At 51.1% G+C, this 23106-nt stretch overlaps 1 protein-coding gene across 1 annotated transcript in view; it reads right to left on the bottom strand.

Annotated features, from left to right (window-relative positions):
- The window catches only part of LOC140419821 (adenylate cyclase type 2-like), a 170278-nt gene that overhangs the window by 99692 nt on the left and 47480 nt on the right, over nucleotides 1-23106 (bottom strand). Inside the window, exons 2-3 of the mRNA XM_072503843.1 lie at nucleotides 12177-12717; nucleotides 6605-6802 (exon numbers count right to left, since the gene is read on the bottom strand). Of these exons, the coding sequence (XP_072359944.1) occupies nucleotides 6605-6802; nucleotides 12177-12395 (417 nt within the window). The 5' untranslated portion in view covers nucleotides 12396-12717. The remainder of the gene's footprint in view (nucleotides 1-6604; nucleotides 6803-12176; nucleotides 12718-23106) is intronic.

Below are 23106 nucleotides of genomic sequence, written 5' to 3'. Positions count from 1 at the left end.
AGCAGTGTCCTATTCTCTCTCTTGGGAAAGCTACTCTAGTGGAGTAGGAACCGGGTGGGTGTTGCCCCACCGGCAAGAGAGAGAATCACCTGGGTATTGGTAGGGGTCTGGAGATCTGTGTGATATAAGTCTCAGGCTGTCGGTTAGGAATAAACGGCAGGCTTGAATCAGTGCTCTCTTCAGTGGAAGTGTCCCAGTGCGACATCCCCTGGCCTCTGAAGTTTCAGTGCCAGCTGGAGAGAGACACACACAGACATCCAAACCCCAGATATCGGCCCAGTAGTGGAGTAGCGGAGATGGCACCCTCTACAGTATTCACACAGGAAAAAGACAAGGTTGTCGAGAAGAATACTGAGATTCAGGCTACTAGACTAGAAGGGCCTGAGGTTCATAAGGAGGAGGTGTTAGCAATTCTGGAAAGTGTGAAAATAGATAAGTCCCCTGGGCCGAATGGGATTCATCCTAAGATTCTCTGGGAAGTTAGGGAGCAGATTGCTGAGCCTTTGGCTTTGATCTTTAAGTTATCTTTGTCTACAGGAATAGTGCCAGAAGACTGGAGGATAGCAAATGTTGTCCCCTTGTTCAAGAAGGGAAGTTGAGACAACCCTGGTAACTATAGACCAGTGAGCCTTACTTCTGTTGTGGGCAAAATCTTGGAAAGGTTTATAAGAGATAGGATGTATAATCTTCTGGAAAGGAATAATTTGATTAGAGATAGTCAACACGGTTTTGTGAAGGGTAGGTCGTGACTCACAAACCTTATTGAATTCTTTGGGAAGGTGACCAAACAGGTGGATGAGGGTAAAGCAGTTGATGTGGTGTATATGGATTTCAGTAAAGCGTTTGATAAGGTTCCCCACGGTAGTCTACTGCAGAAAATACGGAGGCATGGGATTCAGGGTGATTTAGCAGTTTGGATCAGCAATTGGCTAGATGGAAGAAGACGGTGGAAGAAGAAGACAAAGGCTGGTGGTTGATGGGAAATGTTCAGACTGGAGTCCAGTTACTAGTGGTGTACCGCAAGGGTCTGTTTTGGAGCCACTGCTGTTTGTCATTTTTATAAATGACCTGCAGGAGGGCGTAGAAGGATGGGTGAGTAAATTTGCAGATGACAGTAAGGTCGGTGGAGTTATGGACAGTGCGGACGGATGTTACAAGTTACAGAGGGGCATAGATAAGCTGCAGCGCTGGGCTGAGAGGTGGCAAATGGAGTTTAATGCAGAAAAGTGTGAGGTGATTCATTTTGGAAGGAATAACAGGAAGACTGAGTACTGGGCTAATGGTAAGATTCTTGGCAGTGTGGATGAGCAGAGAGATCTCGGTGTCCATGTACATAGATCCCTGAAAGTTGCCACCAGGTTGAGAGGGTTGTTAAGAAGGCGTATGGTGTGTTAGCTTTTATTGGTAGAGGGATTGAGTTGCGGAGCCATGAGGTCATGTTGCAGCTGTACAACACTCTGGTGCGGCCGCATTTGGAGTATTGCGTGCAATTCTGGTCGCCGCATTATAGGAAGGATGTGAAAGCATTGGAAAGGGTGCAGAGGAGATTTACCAGAATGCTGCCTGGTATGGAGGGAAGATCTTATGAGGAAAGGCTGAGGGACTTGAGGCTGTTTTCGTTAGAGAGAAGAAGGTTAAGAGGTGACTTCATTGAAGCATACAAGATGATCAGAGGATTGGATAGGGTGGAAAGTGAGAGCCTTTTTCCTCAGGTGGTGTCTAGCACGAGGGGACATAGCTTTAAATTGAGGGGAGATAGATATAGGACAGATGTCAGAGGTAGGTTCTTTACTCAGAGAGTAGTAAGGGCGTGGAATGCCCTGCCTGCAACAGTAGTGGACTCGCCAACACTAAGGGCATCAAATGGTCATTGGATAGACATATGGACGATAAGGGAATAGTATAGATGGGCTTTAGAGTGGTTTCACAGGTCGGCGCAACATCGAGGGCCAAAGGGCCTGTACTGCGCTGTAATGTTCTATGTTCTAAAGACACACACGCACAGTGAGAGACTGAGAGAGAGAGAGTGAGAGAGAGGGAGGGAGAAATCGAGAGAAAGAAAGAAAGAGACAAGGGCAGAGAGAGAAAGACGGAAAGAGGAAGAAAAGGAGACAGAGATAGAGGGAGGGACAGAGGGAGATGGAGAGAATGAAGCAGGGGCATAGAGAGAGAGGAAAATGTTGCAGATCAAGAGAGAGGGAGAGGAAGGAAACAAAGTGAAGGAGCGAGAAGAAGAGAAGGAGAGAGAGAGGATGGAGAAAAGATACGGCTGACTGACAGAAAATGAGATAGAAACAGAGATGCAGAGAGAAAATGAGATAAGGGGTGACAGAGATAAGACGAGGAGGCCATAAGATGTAGGAACAGAAATAGGCCATTCGGCCCATCGAGTCTGCTCCGCCCATTCGATGAGACTGTGACTGATCCGATGTGATAATCCTCAACTCCACATTCCCACCTTCTCCCCATAAACCCTCGATTCCCTCACCGATTAAAAATCTGTCTTTCTCGGCCTTGAACATACTTAACGGCCCAGCCTCTACAGCTCCCTGCGGGAAAGAATTCCTCACATTCACCCCCCTCCGAGAGGGGAAATTCCTCCTCATCTCTGTCTGAAATGGGGCGACCCCCTCACTCTGAGATTCTGCCCTCTGGTCCGAGACTCTCCCACAAGAGGAAACATCCTCAGCATCGACCCTGTCGAGCCCCCTGAGAATCCTATCTGCCTCAATACGGTCGCCTCTCATTCTTCTAAACTCCAATGAGGACAGGCCCCAACCTACTCAACCTCTCCTCGTAAGAAAATCCCTCCGAATGGAGGATCAACTGAGTGAACCTTCTCTGGTGTTCCACCAATGCCAAAACTGTTCACAGTATTGCAGGCGTGATCGTATGTATCAGAGAGAAATGTTTTGTGATGAATTTTGGAATTTCAGATATATGGTATATATAATTTTTCGCTTGGGGGGGGGGATGCAAATTCACCCCATTGCATTACATGTATTTGATGCGGTAAGGGTTAGAAATCTGGGTTAGTATGTGTATGACTGCTGCAGTAGTGTTTTTTAAAAGTCCTGGTGACAAGACCAGCAAACACTTTGGCTACAGAGGGGCAATTAAAGCATTGTAAACGTGAGATCATCATTCCTTCCAATCATGGATATTGTTTCCTTGAAGTTGGGCTCATGGTTCCCAGGGAAGTAGATAATTAGAGGCATTAGGCGGGATTCTCCGTTCCTGAGACCATGAGAGCCACCTTCCCAAAAGGGTCCCTCAGCAAGCACGTTTAGCCGTGTGTTTCCTGGCCCTCGCAGCGCCGTGAGGCGCGTGGCTTTTCAACGTGACTTGCTTTGAATACGGGGCCTAAATGGGGAACGTGCAACCGAGGCCGCACATCGCTCAGTTTATTACAATGCGGAGCTCCGCTTGCTGGAAGTTCCTGTCGTAGCGAGGGATCGATCTCCGAGGCCCACGAAAAAATCCCCCCCCCCACACCGAATGCAACATGGGAGTGACCCCAGGCCCCTCGTGCACTCCCAACACCACAGTGGGCAACCCTGGCCCGGTCATGCAAAACAAATGACAGCATGGCACCTTGGCAATGCCAGGTGCCTGGCAGTGTCATGGTACCAGGCTGGCACTGCCAGGGTACCCAGGTGGCATAAGTGGTGCCAGGGCACTACCCTGCCCAGAGGGCACGCAGCTGGAGGCCTCCGATCCCCCTGGAGACCCCCACGAGTGCCGTTCCGTCTGGACCTCGTTCGTGGGGCCCAGCACCGAACGGCGCTCGCCCGAAGTCCCCGAGGTGAAGGGGTTGGACCCCAAAGCCTCAGGTACCGCGGGAATCTGCACATTAGAGTAAGGCTTACTGCCTCGCTCTAATATGCAGATTAGCCAAAAGAAACGATCCCGCCCATTGTGGGTGGGATTTCCCTTGCAACGCCTCGCGAGACTGCGGCGCGAGCTGGGCAAATCCCGGGAGTGAGGTCTCCTGGCTTCACACTGGTCACGCTGCGCTGTGACGAGTTACCTTTCCAGCCCTAAGTGTAGATGCTGTGCAGGATTCGTGGACTCCGATGATTGCAAAACTGGAATAATTCAGCACCGACACCACGTGGAGCACAATGGATTCCAATGAGAAACGGATGGGGATTCGCCGGGCCCGTGATTGACACTCGGGAGGCTGACAAGCTGTGGCCGCAGATACACACCTCACTCCCCACCCACACTCATCCCAGCCAACAAGATGGCGCTGGTTGTGCTGGAACGCGCCCATATATGGGTCAGCTGGGGTCAGAGGGTGCTTAGGGGGTTGACCTGGGGGGGCGCCCAGACGACCCATGACCCTAGGTTCACAGTGAGCTGTCAGCGGCCGGCGCAGCTGCACGGTTGCCTTGCCCACTGCGGCAGTGGTGCTCCATGTCCGCCCACCCCGACCCCACAGCCCACCTCCTGGCCGCCCCCCGCTACTCCCCCCTGGGCCCTGGCAGAAGGCCCCCCCGGCCAGTGGCACAAGTGTTAGCAAACTGGCGATGTTGGACACTTTCCGTACCCCCCCCTCTCCCCCTCATCAGCCACGACGTCTGTGTCCAGGGGCGCGATTCTCCGGCCCCCCGCCGGGTCGGAGAATCGGCGGGGGGCTGGCGTGAATCCCGCCCCCGCCGGTTGCCTAATTCTCCGGCACCGGATATTCGGCGGGGGCGGGAATCACGCCGGTTGGCGGGACCCCCCCCCCGGCGATTCTCCGGCCCGCGATGGGCCGAAGTCCCGCTGCTGGCATGCCTGTCCCGCCGGCGTGGATTAAACCACCTTTCTTACCGGCGGGATAAGGAGGCGCGGGCGGGCTCCGGGGTCCTGGGGGGGGCACGGGGCGATCTGGCCCCGGGAGGTGCCCCCACGGTGGCCTGGCCCGCGATCGGGGCCCACCGATCCACGGGCGGGCCTGTGCCGTGGGGGCACTCTTTTCCTTCTGCCTTCGCCACGGTCTCCACCATGGCGGAGGCGGAAGAGACCCCCTCCACTCCGCATGCGCGGGGATGCCGTGAGCGGCCGCTGACGCTCCCGCGCATGCGCCGCCCGGCAATGTCATTTCCGCGCCAGCTGGCAGGGCACCAAAGGCCTTTCCCGCCAGCTGGCGGGGCAGGAATCAGTCCGGCGCGGGCCTAGCCCCTCAAGGTTAGGGCTCGGCCCCTCAAGATGCAGAGGATTCCGCACCTTTGGGGCGGCGCGATGCCCGACTGATTTGCGCCGTTTTTGGCGCCGGTCAGCGGACATCGCGCCGATTACGGAGAATTGCGCCCCTGATCTTTAAAAGCACAAGTGAACCGTGCTATCGGGAACTCCGCCCAGTGGAGTCAGATGATCGCGGTGGCCCTGGAGACTACCAGGTGAGGCCCGCTAATTATACGCAAACCGGGTTTACCGTACGTGTGGTGTGGAATGCATTGGTGCCGCTGTCGAGGCTCCGGAGAATTGCGATTTGGCGTGAACCTGGCGTCCGCCACGATTTCGGCGTCAAAACCAATTCTCCGCCCAATCGCCTTTCCCGCCTTCACCTTCGTCCGACTGAGAATCCCACCCATTGTGTTTGACGTTAGTAAGGTGATGTGAACTTGGTAGGAGGTAGGGGCTGAAGCAGTCAGGTGTTGAGTTTCAGTTCAGTTTAGATTGGGGATGTGAACAGACTAGCAGCTTTTATGCCAAATGCTGGGATGTTAAACCATAGTTTGAAACAGGCAAGAATCTGCAAGCTGGTTCCTGAATGATCTCTCTCTCAAAGCGGTTTCTCCAAATCATCTCTTTACAGCAAGTATTTCTGGGTTGGCTAACTGTATTTAAAAGTGGATTTTGTGTGAAATCACTCCTGGAGTGAGGTATCCTCCCAGTCTTACAAAATTAAAATAAAATATTGGGGTTTCTGACCAGTATCCTCGCAACTGTTGGGATCTGGCCAAGGAGGTAATAATATCCTCAGTGTAGATTAGAGAGAATGACACTCTGAGCGTGACAGAGGGAATGAAATAGAGATAGGAAAACTGAGGGCGAGACAGAGAGAGTGGAATAGACTGAGTGTGAGATAGAGTGAAGGAGCAAGAGTGTATAAGAGAGAGTGAGTGAGAGAGAGAGTGAAATGGATGGATGGATGGAGAGAGGCAGACAGAGCGATTGAGAGCTATCGAGGTAAAATAATACATTGAGTGAGGAAGTGTCCTTTAAAAATTTGTACATGGGATGTGGGCGTCGCTGGACTAACATTTACTGTCCATCCCTGAGAGCATTTAAGAGTCAACCACATTGCTGTGGGTCTGGAGTCACATGTAGGCCCAGACCAGGTAAGGGCGGCAGATTTCCTTCCCTAAAGGACATTAGGGAACCGGATGGGTTTTTACGACACTCGACAATGGTCATCTATAGACTTTTAATTTAGATTTTTATTGAATTCAAATTTCACCAACTTCCCCAGCAGTATTCCAAGCCAGGTCCTCAGAACATTACCCTGGATCTCTGGATTATTTTTCCAGTGACAGTACCACTATGCAACCGCCTCTCCCAGTGAGAGCGCGCCAGATGCAGAGAGGGACAAACCTCACTTGGACGGCCTTACCTGGTCCCAGGCGTTGATCACCCCACCCTCAAAGATGAAGACGTAACCCATGGCAACGAGGCAGGCCCAGATGAAGAGCGAGAAGGCCCGCATGCACTTCTGGAAGACAGACTCGACGCAGACCAGGATCAGGGTGGAGAAGAAGACTCCCAGGGCCACGAAGACGGTGACGATGAAGGCCAGGTTCTCCGACACTTTCTGGCAAAAGGAGAGACACATGTTCAGCATGAGGGAGCTACGCCCACTCAGGCGCAGGTGCTGCTCGGACTAGGCCCCAATCCCGTGCGGCACTGTCTAGGCCCCTGGTGTCAGATCGAACCGGAACTCAGGTCGCATGGGAGTCTGATTGGCCCCAATCAAAGCTCAGTGAGTGATGCAACAATGGCACCAAGCATTGTCTGAAAACATGCCCCCAAGTGCTTCACTAGAGCAATCATCGAAGAAGGATTGACTGTGAGCCAGACTAGAGACAGGGGCAGCACGGTAGCATTGTGGATAGCACAATTGCTTCACAGCTCCAGGGTCCCAGGTTCGATTCTGGCTTGGGTCACTGTCTGTGCGGAGTCTGCACATCCTCCCCGTGTGTGCGTGGGTTTCCTCCGGGTGCTCCGGTTACCTCCCACAGTCCAAAGATGTGCGGGTTAGGTGGATTGGCCATGATAAATTGCCCTTAGTAACCACAATTGCCCTTAATGTTGGGTGGGGTTACTGGGTTATGGGGATAGGGTGGAGGTGTTGACCTTGGGTAAGGTGCTCTTTCCAAGAGCCAGTGCAGACTCGATGGGCCGAATGGCCTCCTTCAGCACTGTAAATTCTATGATGACATCTATGGTGAGATAAATAAGACGACGAGGGAGAGGGAGGCTTTGAGTAGGATGCGCGGTGGGGAGGGGGTGGGGTTGGGGGTGTGGGAGAGGGGGAAAGAGGGGCAGAGAGAGGAAAGGGAATCCCAGAGTTCAGAGACCCCAGCTGCTGAAGGCACGACTGCCAATGAGGAAACCGGAGCACCCGGAGGAAACCCACGCAGACATGGGGAGATTGAGCAGACTCCGCACAGTCACCCGAGGCCGGAATTGAACCCGGGACTCTGGCGCTGTGAGGCAGCAGTGCTACCTACTGTGCCACCGTGCGGAAGCTGAGCCCCACCTTCTCGCGACCTTGGCGTCACGCCCTTTGACCTCAAGCCTCAGCCTCCGACAAAGCGCAGGGAGAGTTTGAAACGTAGAAACGTGAATAAAAAGGAGTAGGTGTAGGCCATTCGACCCTTCCAGTCTGCTCCACCATTCAACATGATCATGGCTGTTCCTCTACCTTGATGCCCACACTCCCGAGCGCTCTCCCCCTCATGCCCCTTGACACCTTCAGAGTCTAAGGAATCTATCCATTTCCTCCTCAAATGCATTTAATGACTTGGCCTCCACAGCCTTTCTGTGGGAGGATCCCACAGATTCTGAGTGAAGAGGTTTCTCCTCATCTCAGTCCTAAGAGACTCTACCCCGTACCCGGAGACGATGGCCCCCTTGGTCTAGACCCTCCCCAGCCAGAGGAAATGACATCCCAACATCCAGTCTGTCCACCCCTGTCAGGAGTTTGTGCGTCTCAATAGATCAACCTCATTCTTCTACACCCCAGCGAACACAAGGCCCGGTCGAACACAGTTAAATGCAGCTCAGCGAGGGGTGTGGGGTGGGGGGGAGTCAGAACGGGAGGGTGCAGGAGCAGAGGGACCTGGGTGTATCTGTGCAGAGACCATTGAAGGAGGCAGGACAGGTGGAGAGAGCAGTTAATAAAGTATCCAGTATCCTGAGCTTTATTAACAGGGACACAGAGTACAAGAGCAAGGAGGTTATACTGAGCTGATACCAGACACCAGTCAGACCTCAGCTGGAATAGTGGGCGGGATTCTCTGACCCCCCCGCCGGGCCGGAGAATCGCCGGGGGGGGGGGGCGGCGTGAATCCCGCCCCGCCGCCGGCTGCCGAATTCTCCGGCGCCGGTTTTTTGGCGGGGGTGGGAATCGCGTGGCGCCGGTCGGGGGCCGTTGGCAGTGGCTCCCAGGGCGATTCCCCGCTCCGCGATGGGCTGAGCGGCCGCCCATTTCGGCCAGTCCCGCCGCCGTAAATCGCACAAGGTTCTTACCGGTGGGACCTGGCTCTGCGGGCGGCCTGCGGAATCCTCGGGGGGGGGGGAAGGGGCACGGGGGGATCTGGCCCCGGGGGGGGGGGGCATCACGGTGGCCTGGCCCGCGATCGGGGCCCACCGATCTGCGGGCGGGCCTGTGCCGTGGGGGTACTCTTTCCCTCCACGCCGGCCGCTGTGAACGCCCTCCATGGCCGGTGCGGAGAAGAAACCCCCTGCGCATGCGCTGGGATCACGCCAGTACACGCTGGCGCTCCCGCGCATGCGCCAACTCGCGTCGGCTCCGGCCGATTCCGCACCTTTTTAGGATCTTAATATTAGGGCAATTTAAAGGTTACAAGCCTGGCCGGGGGGCGGGGGGGGGGGGGGGGGTGGGGGGGGGATATAGTGTGTCGACTGCAGTGGTCATGTTTAAAAATTTAAATAAAAAACTCTTTCCAATTAAGGGGCAATTTAGTGTGGCCAATCCACCTTGAGAGTACCTTTAAGACATGGATGTTTAAGCTATGTACCTTTAAGAAAACAGTGATGTCAGAGAGTGGGTGGGGCTGAGCTCAGGTCAGCCATTTTGCAGTTTAGTTTTGCAGTTTGGAGGAAAAGAGCTGGGTGTGTGTCTGTGTTGTGCAGTAAGCTGGATCTCTGCCATGAAAGACTATCTCTGGATCATTTGGGTGATTTAAACGTATAATAGTGAAGCTTTAACCTGATGTGATTTTGTTTAAAGGTGTTAAGTCTCTTGGGAGTTTGAAGGAACATTTTAAGGAATTATTTACTGCTGCAATATTTTCTGAGTTATCTTTGAAGTAAGGGGTGTTAAGAGATCCAATGTTTATTTAAGATGTTAAGTTGAGTTCATGGAATAAACAGTGTTTTGTGTTTAAAAACTCTCGTGCCCATAATTGTAATCCCACACCTAGGGAAAAAGCCGTGTGCCAGGAAAAGCAACAAATCCATTAAAGGAGAGGTTGGTTGAACTCCATGATACATTTTGGGGTTCTGAAAACGCCTCGCCCATAACAATTGGGGGCTCGAGGGGGATAAAAGTCTATCTATTGGATTGGCTTTTGTGAACTTAAAGACAGTGAAGGATTGTTGTTTTTCCGGTGTGGTATTTTAGTTTAAGTGGGGAGAGTGTTGTTAACAATGGCTCTTTCAGAGGCTCAGAAGTTTTTCGGGGTGGAGAATGTCACACGTAGTACTTTACGGACAGAAACGAAAAGCAGACTGTTAGATTTGGCAAGAACATTGCAGTTAACATTACTTGACAAAATGCGAAAAGATGAGGTAATTATGGCGGTGGTTAAGCATTTAAAGTTGCCTGAGATAGAGTTTGACTCATTGGAAATGGCAAAAATCAGTTGCAAATTAAACAAATGGAACATGAGAAAGAATTAAAGCGGCTGGCATACGAGAGTGAGAGAGAGGAAAAAGAAAAGGAGAGAGAAGAAAGGAGAAAAGAAAGAATAGCCCGAGCAGAACAAAAAGAAAAAGAAAGGGAGATACAGATCAGGGAAAAAGAAAAAGAGAGGGAATTTGAACTTCAGAAAATGGCCATGAAACATGACAATCAGTTAAAATTGGCAGACGTAAAGGGAAACGTACAGTTGGATGATAGTGATGAGGATAGTGAGAAAGAGGGTCATAGTCGAAGGCTTGGTGGGAATCTATTTAAATATGTCCAAGCATTGCCAAGGTTTGACGAGAAGGAAGTGGAAGCCTTTTTCATTTCATTTGAGAAGGTAGCTAAACAATTGAAATGGCCACAGGGCATGTGGGTATTACTGATTCGAACAAAGCTGGTAGGTAGAGCTAGTGAAGTGTTTGCATCACTAGAAGATGAAATTGACCAAAAGAATGTGTTTTTTTTTCAATCTGGGCTAATGGACTGTGGTTTGACTGGAGAAAGTCCCTTGGGGGCTAGTCAATGTACCTTCCGTCTGCAAAGGTAATTCGTTTTTTTAGCTTGGGGAGATAATAATAATAATCGGTTATTGTCACGAGTAGGCTTCAATGAAGTTTCTGTGAAGAGCCCCTAGTCGCCACATGCCGGCGCCTGTTTGGGGAGGCCGGTACGGGAATTGAACCCGTGCTGCTGGCCTTGTTCTGCATTACGAGCCAGCTGTTTAGCCCACTGTGCTAAACCAGCCCTGTGGCCATTGCTGGGTGGGGCCAAGGAAGGCAGAAGGCAGTTTCTGGAGAAAGCTCTGGAGAGGGGAGTTGAATTCTGATCTGCCTGACGCTGAGTCCACAATTCTCTCACAGTCGGGGACAGTTATAAAAAGAGGAATAATATTTAAAGCAGAGCAGTCTTGTCTGGGGACAAGAAAGTAGCTGAAACACCCCAGGTAAACCAGCTTTTTGAAGATACTCAGCCAGAGTCTGAAGAGGCCCTGCTGATTTTAAGATGGATCGAGAGCTGTATGTTTATTTTCTTGTTGTTTGATCGGGAATTGAGTAGTGGTGTTTAAGGGGTAATTGTAAGCTGTTCTTTTCAGGTGTAAAGTTAAAGAGTTTAATATTGTATTCATAATAAAGTTTTGTTCAAAAAAAACCCACAACCCCATTTCTTCGTGCGATCGCTCCTGGAGCCAATTATTGTTTCCGCCCAGTCTTACGAATTAAACTGAAATATTGGGGTTTCGGCCCAGTATCTCAGTCACTGTTGGGGTCTGGTCTGGGATCGTAATAGGGCCACACTATAGGAAGGATGTGAACACATTGGAGAGAGAGAGCGCAGAAGAGGTTTACAAGGATGGTTCCGGGGATGGGAAACTTCAGTTATGGGGATAGATTGGGGAGGTTGGGACTGTTCTCCTTGGAGAGAAGGAGGCCGAGAGGGGATTTGATAGAGCTGTTCCAAATCATGAGGGGGGGGGTCTGGACAGAGCGGACGGGGAGAAACTGTTCCGGCTTCGTGATAGGATCGAGAACGAGAGGGCGCAGATCGGAAGCGATTTGAACAAGAGGCGAATGTGATTTGAGAAAACCCCTTTTTCACACAGCGAGTGGTCGGGGTCTGGCATTCGCTGTCTGGAAGTGTGGTGGAGGCAGGTTCAATCAGGACGTCTGAGAGGGCGATTCATGAGTGGCGGAGCAGACTCGATGGGCTGAATGGCCTAGTTCAGCTCCTGCATCTTATCATTGATTTGAATAGAAACAATGTGCGGGGAGGATGGGGGGGGCGCGGGGGGGGGTTGTTGCCGGGGAAAAGACAGGGGGCTGATGCTCAGTCACGATGCCCGTTTGGAGAGGCAGTGCAGACAGGATGGGCCGAATGGCCTCCTTCTGCCACGTAATGGTTCTCTGTGAGGAGGCTGGCAGACGGGCTCGAGGTGTTGGGGGAGGGGGTTGGTGGGGGAGGGGGGCGGGGGCTGGTCCGGAATGGGGGAGGGGGTAGGACGCTAACGGTCCGCGGCGACATCATGGCCACCTACCATGCCCCTGATGAAGAAGATGGCGATGAGAGCCAGGCAGATCCCGATGATGATGGCCAGCACCATGAGCATGAGCGGGTACTGCTGGCTGTAGCAGTAGTACGTCTCGAAGAGGTAGTGCCGCCGTCGGGAATCCTCTTCCCTCTTCGCCTTGCCGGGCAGGCTGCTCTTGCGGGGTGGCATCTGGGCGGCGGGGGAGGGGCCATCGGGGGTCACCATGGCGACGGGGCAGGCCGGAGAGGCGCGCGGCTCTGGTTCTGACGGCAGGGGCCGTTTACCGCGGCGGACCGGGCGCCACAGCCACCAGCGTCCCCCCCATGCCCACCCGGAGGCCGCCGCCCCACCCGCCTTCACAGCCCGCTCTCCTGGGCGGGAATCATCCCCGCCCCCCAATTTATTAGGCCGCTCGTTCCCGTGCAGGGCCCCAGCCCCCCTGAGCCCCCCCACTGCCACACCCCTCCGCTCTCCTTGATTTCTTCAGACGGCTCCCGGGTGGCGAGGTGCTGGTTAGATGACAGGCCGAGGTAAAATGGAGGCGTCCCTGAAACACAGAAGAGGGAAGAAATTAATTCAACTGAGCGCGATGCAGACGTCCGTACCGCATCCCCCAACCTCCCCACCAGCCCCCCCCCCCCCGGCTCCCCGGCAACCAACTCGTGACCCTCTCCTTTCTCCTAGTTGCCTCCGTTTCACTCAACGCGCCCAACCCCTCCCTCTGGCTCAGCTCTTCGGCTGCTAGAACCCTCGCCGCCTCTGGACCCGACCACTTCCACCCACACCCGGTCAATCACCCAAAACCCTGCTGCCCCGTGCCCCAGCTGGCAGCACGTCCCGATCCCCCCCCCCACCTTCATCCGCCCTCCCAAATCACCCCACCCCCCAGCCCATTCTCACTGACCTCCACCGGCTCCCGGTCAAGTAACGCCTTCATTCTAAAGTTCCCATCCTTGTTTCCAGATCCCTCCATGGCCTCCCCACACCTCGCGCCCCACCCCTCGCCACCCTATCTCCGTAATCCCCTCCAGCCCCACCACCCTCCGAGACCTCCTCTCTCTTCTGATTCCGGCCTCTTGAGCACACCTCCTCCACCCCAGGCCCCCCCTCCCCCCCTTCTTCCCCCCTCCCCCCCCGGTCTCCCACCAGCTTCCTGGATTTGTATCGCCCCACCAATGGCGGCCTTCCTCAGATATCCGGGGGTCCCGAGCTCTGGAATTCTCTTCCCTGAACCTCTCCCCGCTTCTCAACTTCCCTCCGCCTTTAAGAAGCTCCTTCATTTTACCATTCATGGGGAATGCGGGGCATCACTGACCGGGCCCAGCATTTGTTGCCCCTCCCTAGTTGCCCTTGAGAAGGTGGTGGGTGAGCCGCCTTCTCGAACCGGCTGCAGTCCCTGTGTGGTGTGGGTAACACCCACAGTGCTGTCAGGGAGGGAGGTCCAGGATTGTGACCCGGCGACAGTGAAGGAACGGCCGATATATTTCCCAGTCAGGATGGTGAGTGTGGGGTTCCCTCCCATGCCCACACACACCATCCTGACTTGGAAATATATTGGCTGTTTAAAACGGTCATGAGGAGAAATATTTTTTCTCAGAGGGCGGTGAGTCTCTGGAACTCTCTTCCTCAAAGGGCGGTGGAAGTAGAGGCTCCGAATAGTTCGAAGGCCGAGCTGGATGGATTGTCTTGCCCTATGCTGCTCCAGTTTGGCCTTGTTCCACACTGTAACCAATCACTATTTGTTGATATACCATTTGTCAATGTACTCTGTTGATTATTCTTTTATCTACTATGTACGTACTGCGTACCTTCCCTTGGCCGCAGAAAAATACTTTTTATTGAACTCCGGTACATGTGACAATAAATATCAATCAATGTGAACGGTTATCTGGAGGGGGGGGAACAGCGGGAATGTTGGGGTTGAGGTTACAATCAGATCAGCCGTGGACTTATTGAATGGCGGAGCGGATGGAGGGGCCGAATAGCCTCGACCCCTGCTCCTAATCTGTGTGCCCATATTAATATGGTGATTCATTATGGAAGGAATAACAGGAAGACAGAGTACTGGGCTAATGGTAAGATTCTTGGCAGTGTGGATGAGCAGAGAGATCTCGGTGTCCATGTACATAGATCCCTGGAAGTTGCCACCCAGGTTGAGAGGGTTGTTAAGAAGGCGTACGGTGTGTTAGCTTTTATTGGGAGAGGGATTGAGTTTCGGAACCATGAGGTCATGTTGCAGCTGTACAAAACTCTGGTGCGGCCGCATTTGGAGTATTGCGTGCAATTCTGATCGCCGCATTATAGGAAGGATGTGGAAGCATTGGAAAGGGTACAGAGGAGATTTACCAGAATGTTGCCTGGTATGGAGGGAAGATCTTATGAGGAAAGGCTGAGGGACTTGAGGCTGTTTTCGTTAGAGAGAAGAAGGTTAAGAGGTGACTTAATTGAGGCATACAAGATGATCAGAGGATTGGATAGGGTGGACAGTGAGAGCCTCTTTCCTCGGATGGTGATGTCTAGCACGAGGGGACATAGCTTTAAATTGAGGGGAGATAGATATAGGACAGATGTCAGAGGTAGGTTCTTTACTCAGAGAGTAGTAAGGGTGTGGAATGCCCTGCCTGCAACAGTAGTGGACTCGCCAACACTAAGGACATTCAAATGGTCACTGGATAAACATATGGACGATAAGGGAATAGTGTAGATGGGCTTTCGAGTGGTTTCACAGGTCGGTGCAACATCGAGGGCCGAAGGGCCTGTACTGCGCTGTGATGTTCTGTGTTCTATGTTCTAATATACTTGATGACCCGCAGCCTCCACTGCCTCTCTGAGGGAAGACGATACCATGAACTGACCACCGTCCGAGGGAAGATATTCCTCCTCCAGCTCCATCTCAAATGGGAGACCCGCCTTATTGGGTCGAGATCCCGAAAATCGGTGCTCCCTGAACGCCGGCTTTTAGTGGCTGCGAGATCTACGGAATCCAACCAAAGTGGCAGACGGGGAGCGCGTGGGATGGCCGCCGTCTCGTCCCAGGAGAGTCGGCCCACCCCTGATGTTGCAGCGCTCCCACGGCACCAACACAACAGGTGGAGGTGAGGCCTGGGCCTACTTGTGACTCCGGAATGCCGATCTCGAACCTGTGCTCTCCAGGGGTGGGGGAGGCGTTTGTTGGAGGGGGGAGGGGGATGGGGGAGGGCAGGGTTCAGTGGGGGAGGGGGGGGGGAGGGAGAGGGGGCCTACCCAGTGGATGACCAGGTCGATTTGAGGGAACGCCCGTAATCAAAGGGTTAAATACGACATCCTTGCTGAATGTGGGGGAACAGGGCGACCATCAGCTGAAATGGGAAATCAGATGTTGGGGGTGGGGGATGGGGACGCTGATGGGGTACGGGATGAGGGACTGAAGGGGGTAGCCATGGTGAAGGCAAAGTTGAAGGAAGAGCAGATGCGTAAGAGCAGAGGGGCAGCACGGTAGCAAAAGTCATTAGTGCTGTGGCTTCACAGCGCCAGGGTCCCAGGTTCGATTCCCCGCTGGGTCACTGTCTGTGCGGAGTCTGCACGTTCTCCCCGTGTGTGCGTGGGTTTCCTCCGGGCGCTCCGGTTTCCTCCCACAGTCCAAAGACGTGCAGGTTAGGTGGATCGGCCATGCTAAATTGCCCTTAGTGTCCAAAATTTCCCTTAGTGTTGGGTGGGGTTACTGGGTTATGGGGATAGGGTGGAGGTGTTGACCTTGGGTAGGGTGCTCTTTCCAAGAGCCGGTGCAGACACGATGGGCCGAATGGCCTCCTTCTGCACTGTAAATTCTATGATATATATAAACCACCCGAACCCCTCGATTAGATTCCAGTCTGTAACTCACTCCCAGGTATCTGTTATTCTATATATAAACCACCCGAACCCCTCGATTAGATTCCAGTCTGTAACTCAATCCCGGGAAACTATTATTCTATCTATAAATGACCCAAACCCCTGAATTAGTTTCCAGTCTGTAACTCACTCTCGGGAATCTGTTATTCTATATATAAACCACCCAAACCCATGAATTAGATTCCAGTCTGTAACTCACTCCCGGATTCCTGTTATTCTATATATAAACCACCCAAACCCCTCGATTAGATTCCAGTCTGTAACTCACTCCCGGATATCTGTTATTCTTTCTATAAACCAACCAAACCCCTCGATTAGATTCCAGTCTGTAACTCACTCCCGGGTATCTGTTATTCTCGAATAAACCACCCAAACCCCTCGATTAGATTCCAGTCTGTAACTCACTCCCGGGTATCTGTTATTCTATATATAAACCACCCGAACCCCTCGATTAGATTCCAGTCTGTAACTCACTCCCGGGTATCTGTTATTCTATATATAAACCACCCAAACCCCTCGATTAGATTCCAGTCTGTAACTCACTCCCGGGTATCTGTTATTCTATATATAAACCACCCGAACCCCTCGATTAGATTCCAGTCTGTAACTCACTCCCGGGTATCTGTTATTCTATATATAAACCATCCAAACCCCTGGAATAGATTCCAGTCTGTAACTCACTCCCGGGTATCTGTTATTCTATATATAAACCACCCGAACCCCTCGATTAGATTCCAGTCTGTAACACTCTCCCGGGTATCTGTTATTCTATATATAAACCACCCGAACCCCTCGATTAGATTCCAGTCTGTAACTCACTCCCGGGAATCTGTTATTCTATATATAAACCACCCAAACCCCTGAATTAGTTTCCAGTCTTTAACTCACTCCCGGGTATCTGTTATTCTATATATAAACCACCCAAACCCCTCGATTGGATTCCAGTCTGTAACTCACTCCCGGGTATCTGTTATTCTATATATAAACCACCCGAACCCCTCGATTAGATTCCAGTCTGTAACTCACTCCCGGGTATCTGTTATTCTATATATAAACCACCCAAACACCTCGATTAGATTCCAGTCTGTAACTCACTCCCGGGTATCTGTTATTCTATATATAAACCACCCAAACCCCTCAATTAGATTCCAGTCTGTAACTCACTCCCGGGTATCTGTTATTCTATATATAAACCACCCAAACCCCTCGATTAGATTCCAGTCTGTAACTCACTCCCGGGTATCTGTTATTCTACATAGAAACCACCCAAACCCCTCGATTAGATTCCAGTCTGTAACTCACTCCCGGGTATCTGTTATTCTATATATAAACCACCCGAACCCCTCAATTAGATTCCAGTCTGTAACTCATTCCCGGGTATCTGTTATTCTATATATAAACCACACAAACCCATGAATTAGATTCCAGTCTGTAACTCACTCCCGGATTCCTGTTATTCTATATATAAACCACCCAAACCCCTCGATTAGATTCCAGTCTGTAACTCACTCCCGGATATCTGTTATTCTATATATAAACCACCCGAACCCCTCGATTAGATTCCAGTCTGTAACTCACTCCCGGGAATCTGTTATTCCATATATAAACCACCCAAACCCCTGAATTAGTTTACAGTCTGTAACTCACTCTCGGGAATCTGTTATTCTATATATAAACCACACAAACCCATGAATTAGATTCCAGTCTGTAACTCACTCCCGGATTCCTGTTATTCTATATATAAACCACCCAAACCCCTCGATTAGATTCCAGTCTGTAACTCACTCCCGGGTATCTGTTATTCTATATATAAACCATCCAAACCCCTCGAATAGATTCCAGTCTGTAACTCACTCCCGGGTATCTGTTATTCTATATATAAACCACCCGAACCCCTCGATTAGATTCCAGTCTGTAACACTCTCCCGGGTATCTGTTATTCTATATATAAACCACCCGAACCCCTCGATTAGATTCCAGTCTGTAACTCACTCCCGGGAATCTGTTATTCTATATATAAACCACCCAAATCCCTGAATTAGTTTCCAGTCTGTAACTCACTCTCGGGAATCTGTTATTCTATATATAAACCACCCAAACCCCTCGATTAGATTCCAGTCTGTAACTCACTCCCGGGTATCTGTTATTCTATATATAAACCACCCGAACCCCTCGATTAGATTCCAGTCTGTAACTCACTCCCGGGTATCTGTTATTCTATATATAAACCACCCGAACCCCTCGATTAGATTCCAGTCTTTAACTCACTCCCGGGTATCTGTTATTCTTTCTATAAACCAACCAAACCCCTCGATTAGATTCCAGCCTGTAACTCACTCCCGGGTATCTGTTATTCTATATATAAACCACACAAACCCCTCGATTAGATTCCAGTCTGTAACTCACTCCCGGGTATCTGTTATTCTATATATAAACCACCCGAACCCCTCGATTAGATTCCAGTCTGTAACTCACTCCCGGATTCCTGTTATTCTATATATAAACCACCCAAACCCCTCGATTGGATTCCAGTCTGTAACTCACTCCCGGGTATCTGTTATTCTATATATAAACCACCCGAACCCCTCAATTAGATTCCAGTCTGTAACTCACTCCCGGGTATCTGTTATTCTATATATAAACCACCCGAACCCCTCGATTAGATTCCAGTCTGTAACTCACTCCCGGGTATCTGTTATTCTATATATAAACCACCTGAACCCCTCGATTAGATTCCAGTCTGTAACTCACTCCCGGGTATCTGTTATTCTATATATAAACCACCCAATCCCCTCGATTAGATTCCAGTCTGTAACTCACTCCCGGGTATCTGTTATTCTATATATAAACCACCCGAACCCCTCGATTAGATTCCAGTCTGTAACTCACTCCCGGGTATCTGTTATTCTATATATAAACCACCCAAACCCCTCGATTAGATTCCAGTCTGTATCTCACTCCCGGGTATCTGTTATTCTATATATAAACCACCCAAACCCCTCGATTAGATTCCAGTCTGTAACTCACTCCCGGGTATCTGTTATTCTATATATAAACCACCCAAACCCCTCAATTAGATTCCAGTCTGTAACTCACACCCGGGTATCTGTTATTCTATATATAAACCACCCAAACCCCTCGATTAGATTCCAGTCTGTAACTCACTCCCGGGTATCTGTTATTCTATATATAAACGACCCAAACCCCTTGATTAGATTCCAGTCTGTAACTCACTCCCGGGTATCTGTTATTCTACATAGAAACCACCCAAACCCCTCAATTAGATTCCAGTCTGTAACTCACTCCTGGGTATCTGTTATTCTATATATAAACCACCCGAACCCCTCAATTAGATTCCAGTCTGTAACTCATTCCCGGGTATCTGTTATTCTATATATAAACCACCCGAACCCCTCAATTAGATTCCAGTCTGTAACTCACCCCCGGGTATCTGTTATTCTATATATAAACCACCCAAACCCCTCGATTAAATTCCAGTCTGTAACTCACTCCCGGGTATCTGTTATTCTATATATAAACCACCCAAACCCCTCGATTAGATTCCAGTCTGTAACTCACTCCCGGGTATCTGTTATTCTATATATAAACCACCCAAACCCCTCGATTAGATTCCAGTCTGTAACTCACTCCCGGGTATCTGTTATTCTATATATAAACGACCCAAACCCCTTGATTAGATTCCAGTCTGTAACTCACTCCCGGGTATCTGTTATTCGAATATAAACCACCTGAACCCCTCGATTAGATTCCAGTCTGTAACTCACTCCCGGGTATCTGTTATTCTATATATAAACCACCCAAACCCCTCGATTAGATTCCAGTCTGTAACTCACTCCCGGGTATCTGTTATTCTATATATAAACGACCCAAACCCCTTGATTAGATTCCAGTCTGTAACTCACTCCCGTGTATCTGTTATTCTATATATAAACCACCCAAACCCCTCGATTAGATTCCAGTCTGTAACTCACTCCCGGGTATCTGTTATTCTATATATAAACCACCCAAACACCTCGATTAGATTCCAGTCTGTAACTCACTCCCGGGTATCTGTTATTCTGTATATAAACCACCCGAACCCCTCGATTAGATTCCAGTCTGTAACTCACTCCCGGGTATCCGTTATTCCATATATAACCCACCCGAACCCCTCGATTAGATTCCAGTCTCTAACTCACCCCCGGGTATCTGTTATTCTATATATAAACCACCCAAACACCTCGATTAGATTCCAGTCTGTAACTCACTCCCGGGTATCTGTTATTCTGTATATAAACCACCCAAACCCCTCGATTAGATTCCAGTCTGTAACTCACTCCCGGGTATCTGTTATTCTATATATAAACCACCCAAACCCCTCGATTAGATTCCAGTCTGTAACTCACTCCCGGGTATCTGTTATTCTATATATAAACGACCCAAACCCCTTGATTAGATTCCAGTCTGTAACTCACTCCCGTGTATCTGTTATTCTATATATAAACCACCCAAACCCCTCGATTAGATTCCAGTCTGTAACTCACTCCCGGGTATCTGTTATTCTATATATAAACCACCCAAACACCTCGATTAGATTCCAGTCTGTAACTCACTCCCGGGTATCTGTTATTCTGTATATAAACCACCCGAACCCCTCGATTAGATTCCAGTCTGTAACTCACTCCCGGGTATCCGTTATTCCATATATAACCCACCCGAACCCCTCGATTAGATTCCAGTCTCTAACTCACTCCCGGGTATCTGTTATTCTATATATAAACCACCCAAACACCTCGATTAGATTCCAGTCTGTAACTCACTCCCGGGTATCTGTTATTCTGTATATAAACCACCCAAACCCCTCGATTAGATTCCAGTCTGTAACTCACTCCCGGGTATCTGTTATTCTATATATAAACCACCCAAACACCTCGATTAGATTCCAGTCTGTAACTCACTCCCGGGTATCTGTTATTCTGTATATAAACCACCCAAACCCCTCGATTAGATTCCAGTCTGTAACTCACTCCCGGATATCTGTAATGCTATGTATAAGCCACCTGTACTGTTCAATTAGATTCCTGTTTTTCTATTAACATCCACCCGGCCCGCTCCAGCACTCCCGTCCACACCCCACTCCCACACCCCCATCCCTTGCCCCATCAAGCCTGTACGGGTTGGGCTTTGCGTCGGCGTCAACAGGTCCTTGTTCGTGACTTCCGGTTGTGGCTATGCGGAGCTAAGCCGCACGATTCGGCAGCTCCCGCTATCACGGACTTTCGGGCTCGTTAGAGGAGCCCCAACAGAATTTTTTCGAAGACAACCCGTGGGGAAGGGAAGAGCGAGGTCCCCCTCCACCTTTATGGACCGGACCAAAAGTGAAACGGCCAAAAAAGCGGCATTGGAGCAGCGGGAGAAGAGAGGGGAGAAAAACCAAAATGGCGGCGGCTGGGGACAAAGCGGAATGCGGGCCGGAGCTGCAGGAGTTCATCAAGCGCTGCTTCGAGGAGCTGCGCAAGGAGATGCTGGCGCCTATGTTGTCGGCAATTGAAGGATTAGGGATGACCCAGAAGGCCCACGAGGTAAAGATCCAGGAGGTACAGAAAAGAGTCAGTGAGAATGAGGACGAGCTCTTGGGCCTGGCGGTGAGAGTTGGGCAGCACGAGGCGCTACACAAGAGGTGGGCGGGAAGACTCGAAGACCTGGAGAACAGGTCGAGGAGAAAGAATCTGCGGATCCTGGGTCTCACTGAAGGAGTGGAGGGGGCCGATGCCGGGGCATACGTGAGCACGATGCTCGGGGCGATGATGGGCGTGGAGGCCCCTTCGAGATCGCTGGAGCTGGATGGGGCACACCGGGTGCTGGCGAGGAAGTCCAAGGCAAAAGAGCCGCCAAGGGCGATGGTGCTGAGATTTCACCGGTTCACGGACAGAGAGAGGATCCTGAAATGGGCCAAGAAGGAGCGGAGCAGTAAGTGGACCAATGCAGAGATCCGAATATACCCGGACTGGAGCACGGAGGTTGCCAAGCGGAGAGCGGGTTTTAACCGGGCCAAGGCGGTGCTGCACCGGAAAGGGGTGAAATTTGGAATGCTGCAGCCAGCGCGACTGTGGGTTACACACAAGGGCCAACACTATTACTTTGAAACGCCTGAAGAGGCGTAGACCTTTGTACAAACCGTAAAGTTAGACTCTAACTGAGGGTTTGTGAGGGTGGGGGGGATGTTTGATGTTTTGATGGTTGTTGTATATAGGGGGTCAATCATGCACAGGAAATGTTACATGGGCTGGGGGAGAGAGACAAGGCCGCGACAGGAGCTGCGCCAGAGGGGGCGGAGCGGGCTTTGGAAAGCGCAGGATTTTTCCCGCGCTAGGGAAGAAAGGCGGGAAGGGGAACTCCCACACGGGGAGGTCAATGGGACGACAGGGGAAGCCGGGGTCAGCAGGTGTCAGCTGACTTACGGGAGGAGCAAAAAAGCTAGACACTGGTCTAGCGGGGGGAGGTGAGAGTCCCTCCAATCCGGCTGATAACGTGGAACTTGAGGGGCCTGAATGGGCCGGTGAAGAGGGCTCGAGTGTTTGCGCACTTAAAGGGACTGAAGGCGGACGTGGCCATGCTCCAAGAGACACACCTGAAGGTGGCGGACCAGGTCAGGCTAAGAAAGGGATGGGTAGGACAGGTATTCCACTCGGGACTGGACGCAAAGAATAGAGGGGTGGCAATATTGGTGGGAAAGCGGGTGTCATTTGAGGCCAAGACTATCTAGTGGACAATGGAGGGCGATATGTGATGGTGAGTGGTACGTTGCAAGGGACGTGGGTGGTGTTGGTAAACGTATACGCCCCGAACTGGGATGATGCAGGATTCATGAAGCGCATGTTGGGGCGCATTCCGGACTTGGAGGTCGGAGGCCTGATAATGGGAGGGGACTTCAATACAGTGTTGGATCCAGCACTAAACCACTCCAGATCAAGGACGGGAAGGAGGCTGGCGGCGGCCAGGGTGCTTAGAGGGTTTATGGATCAGATGGGGGGAGTGGACCCATGGTGGTTTGCAAGACCGCAGG

The sequence above is a fragment of the Scyliorhinus torazame genome, chromosome 5 (genome assembly GCF_047496885.1).
Source record: "Scyliorhinus torazame isolate Kashiwa2021f chromosome 5, sScyTor2.1, whole genome shotgun sequence".
In the NCBI taxonomy this organism is placed as follows: domain Eukaryota; kingdom Metazoa; phylum Chordata; class Chondrichthyes; order Carcharhiniformes; family Scyliorhinidae; genus Scyliorhinus; species Scyliorhinus torazame.
Note: the sequence above shows the minus strand (reverse complement) of the source record. Positions and strands in the feature narration are given on the sequence as shown.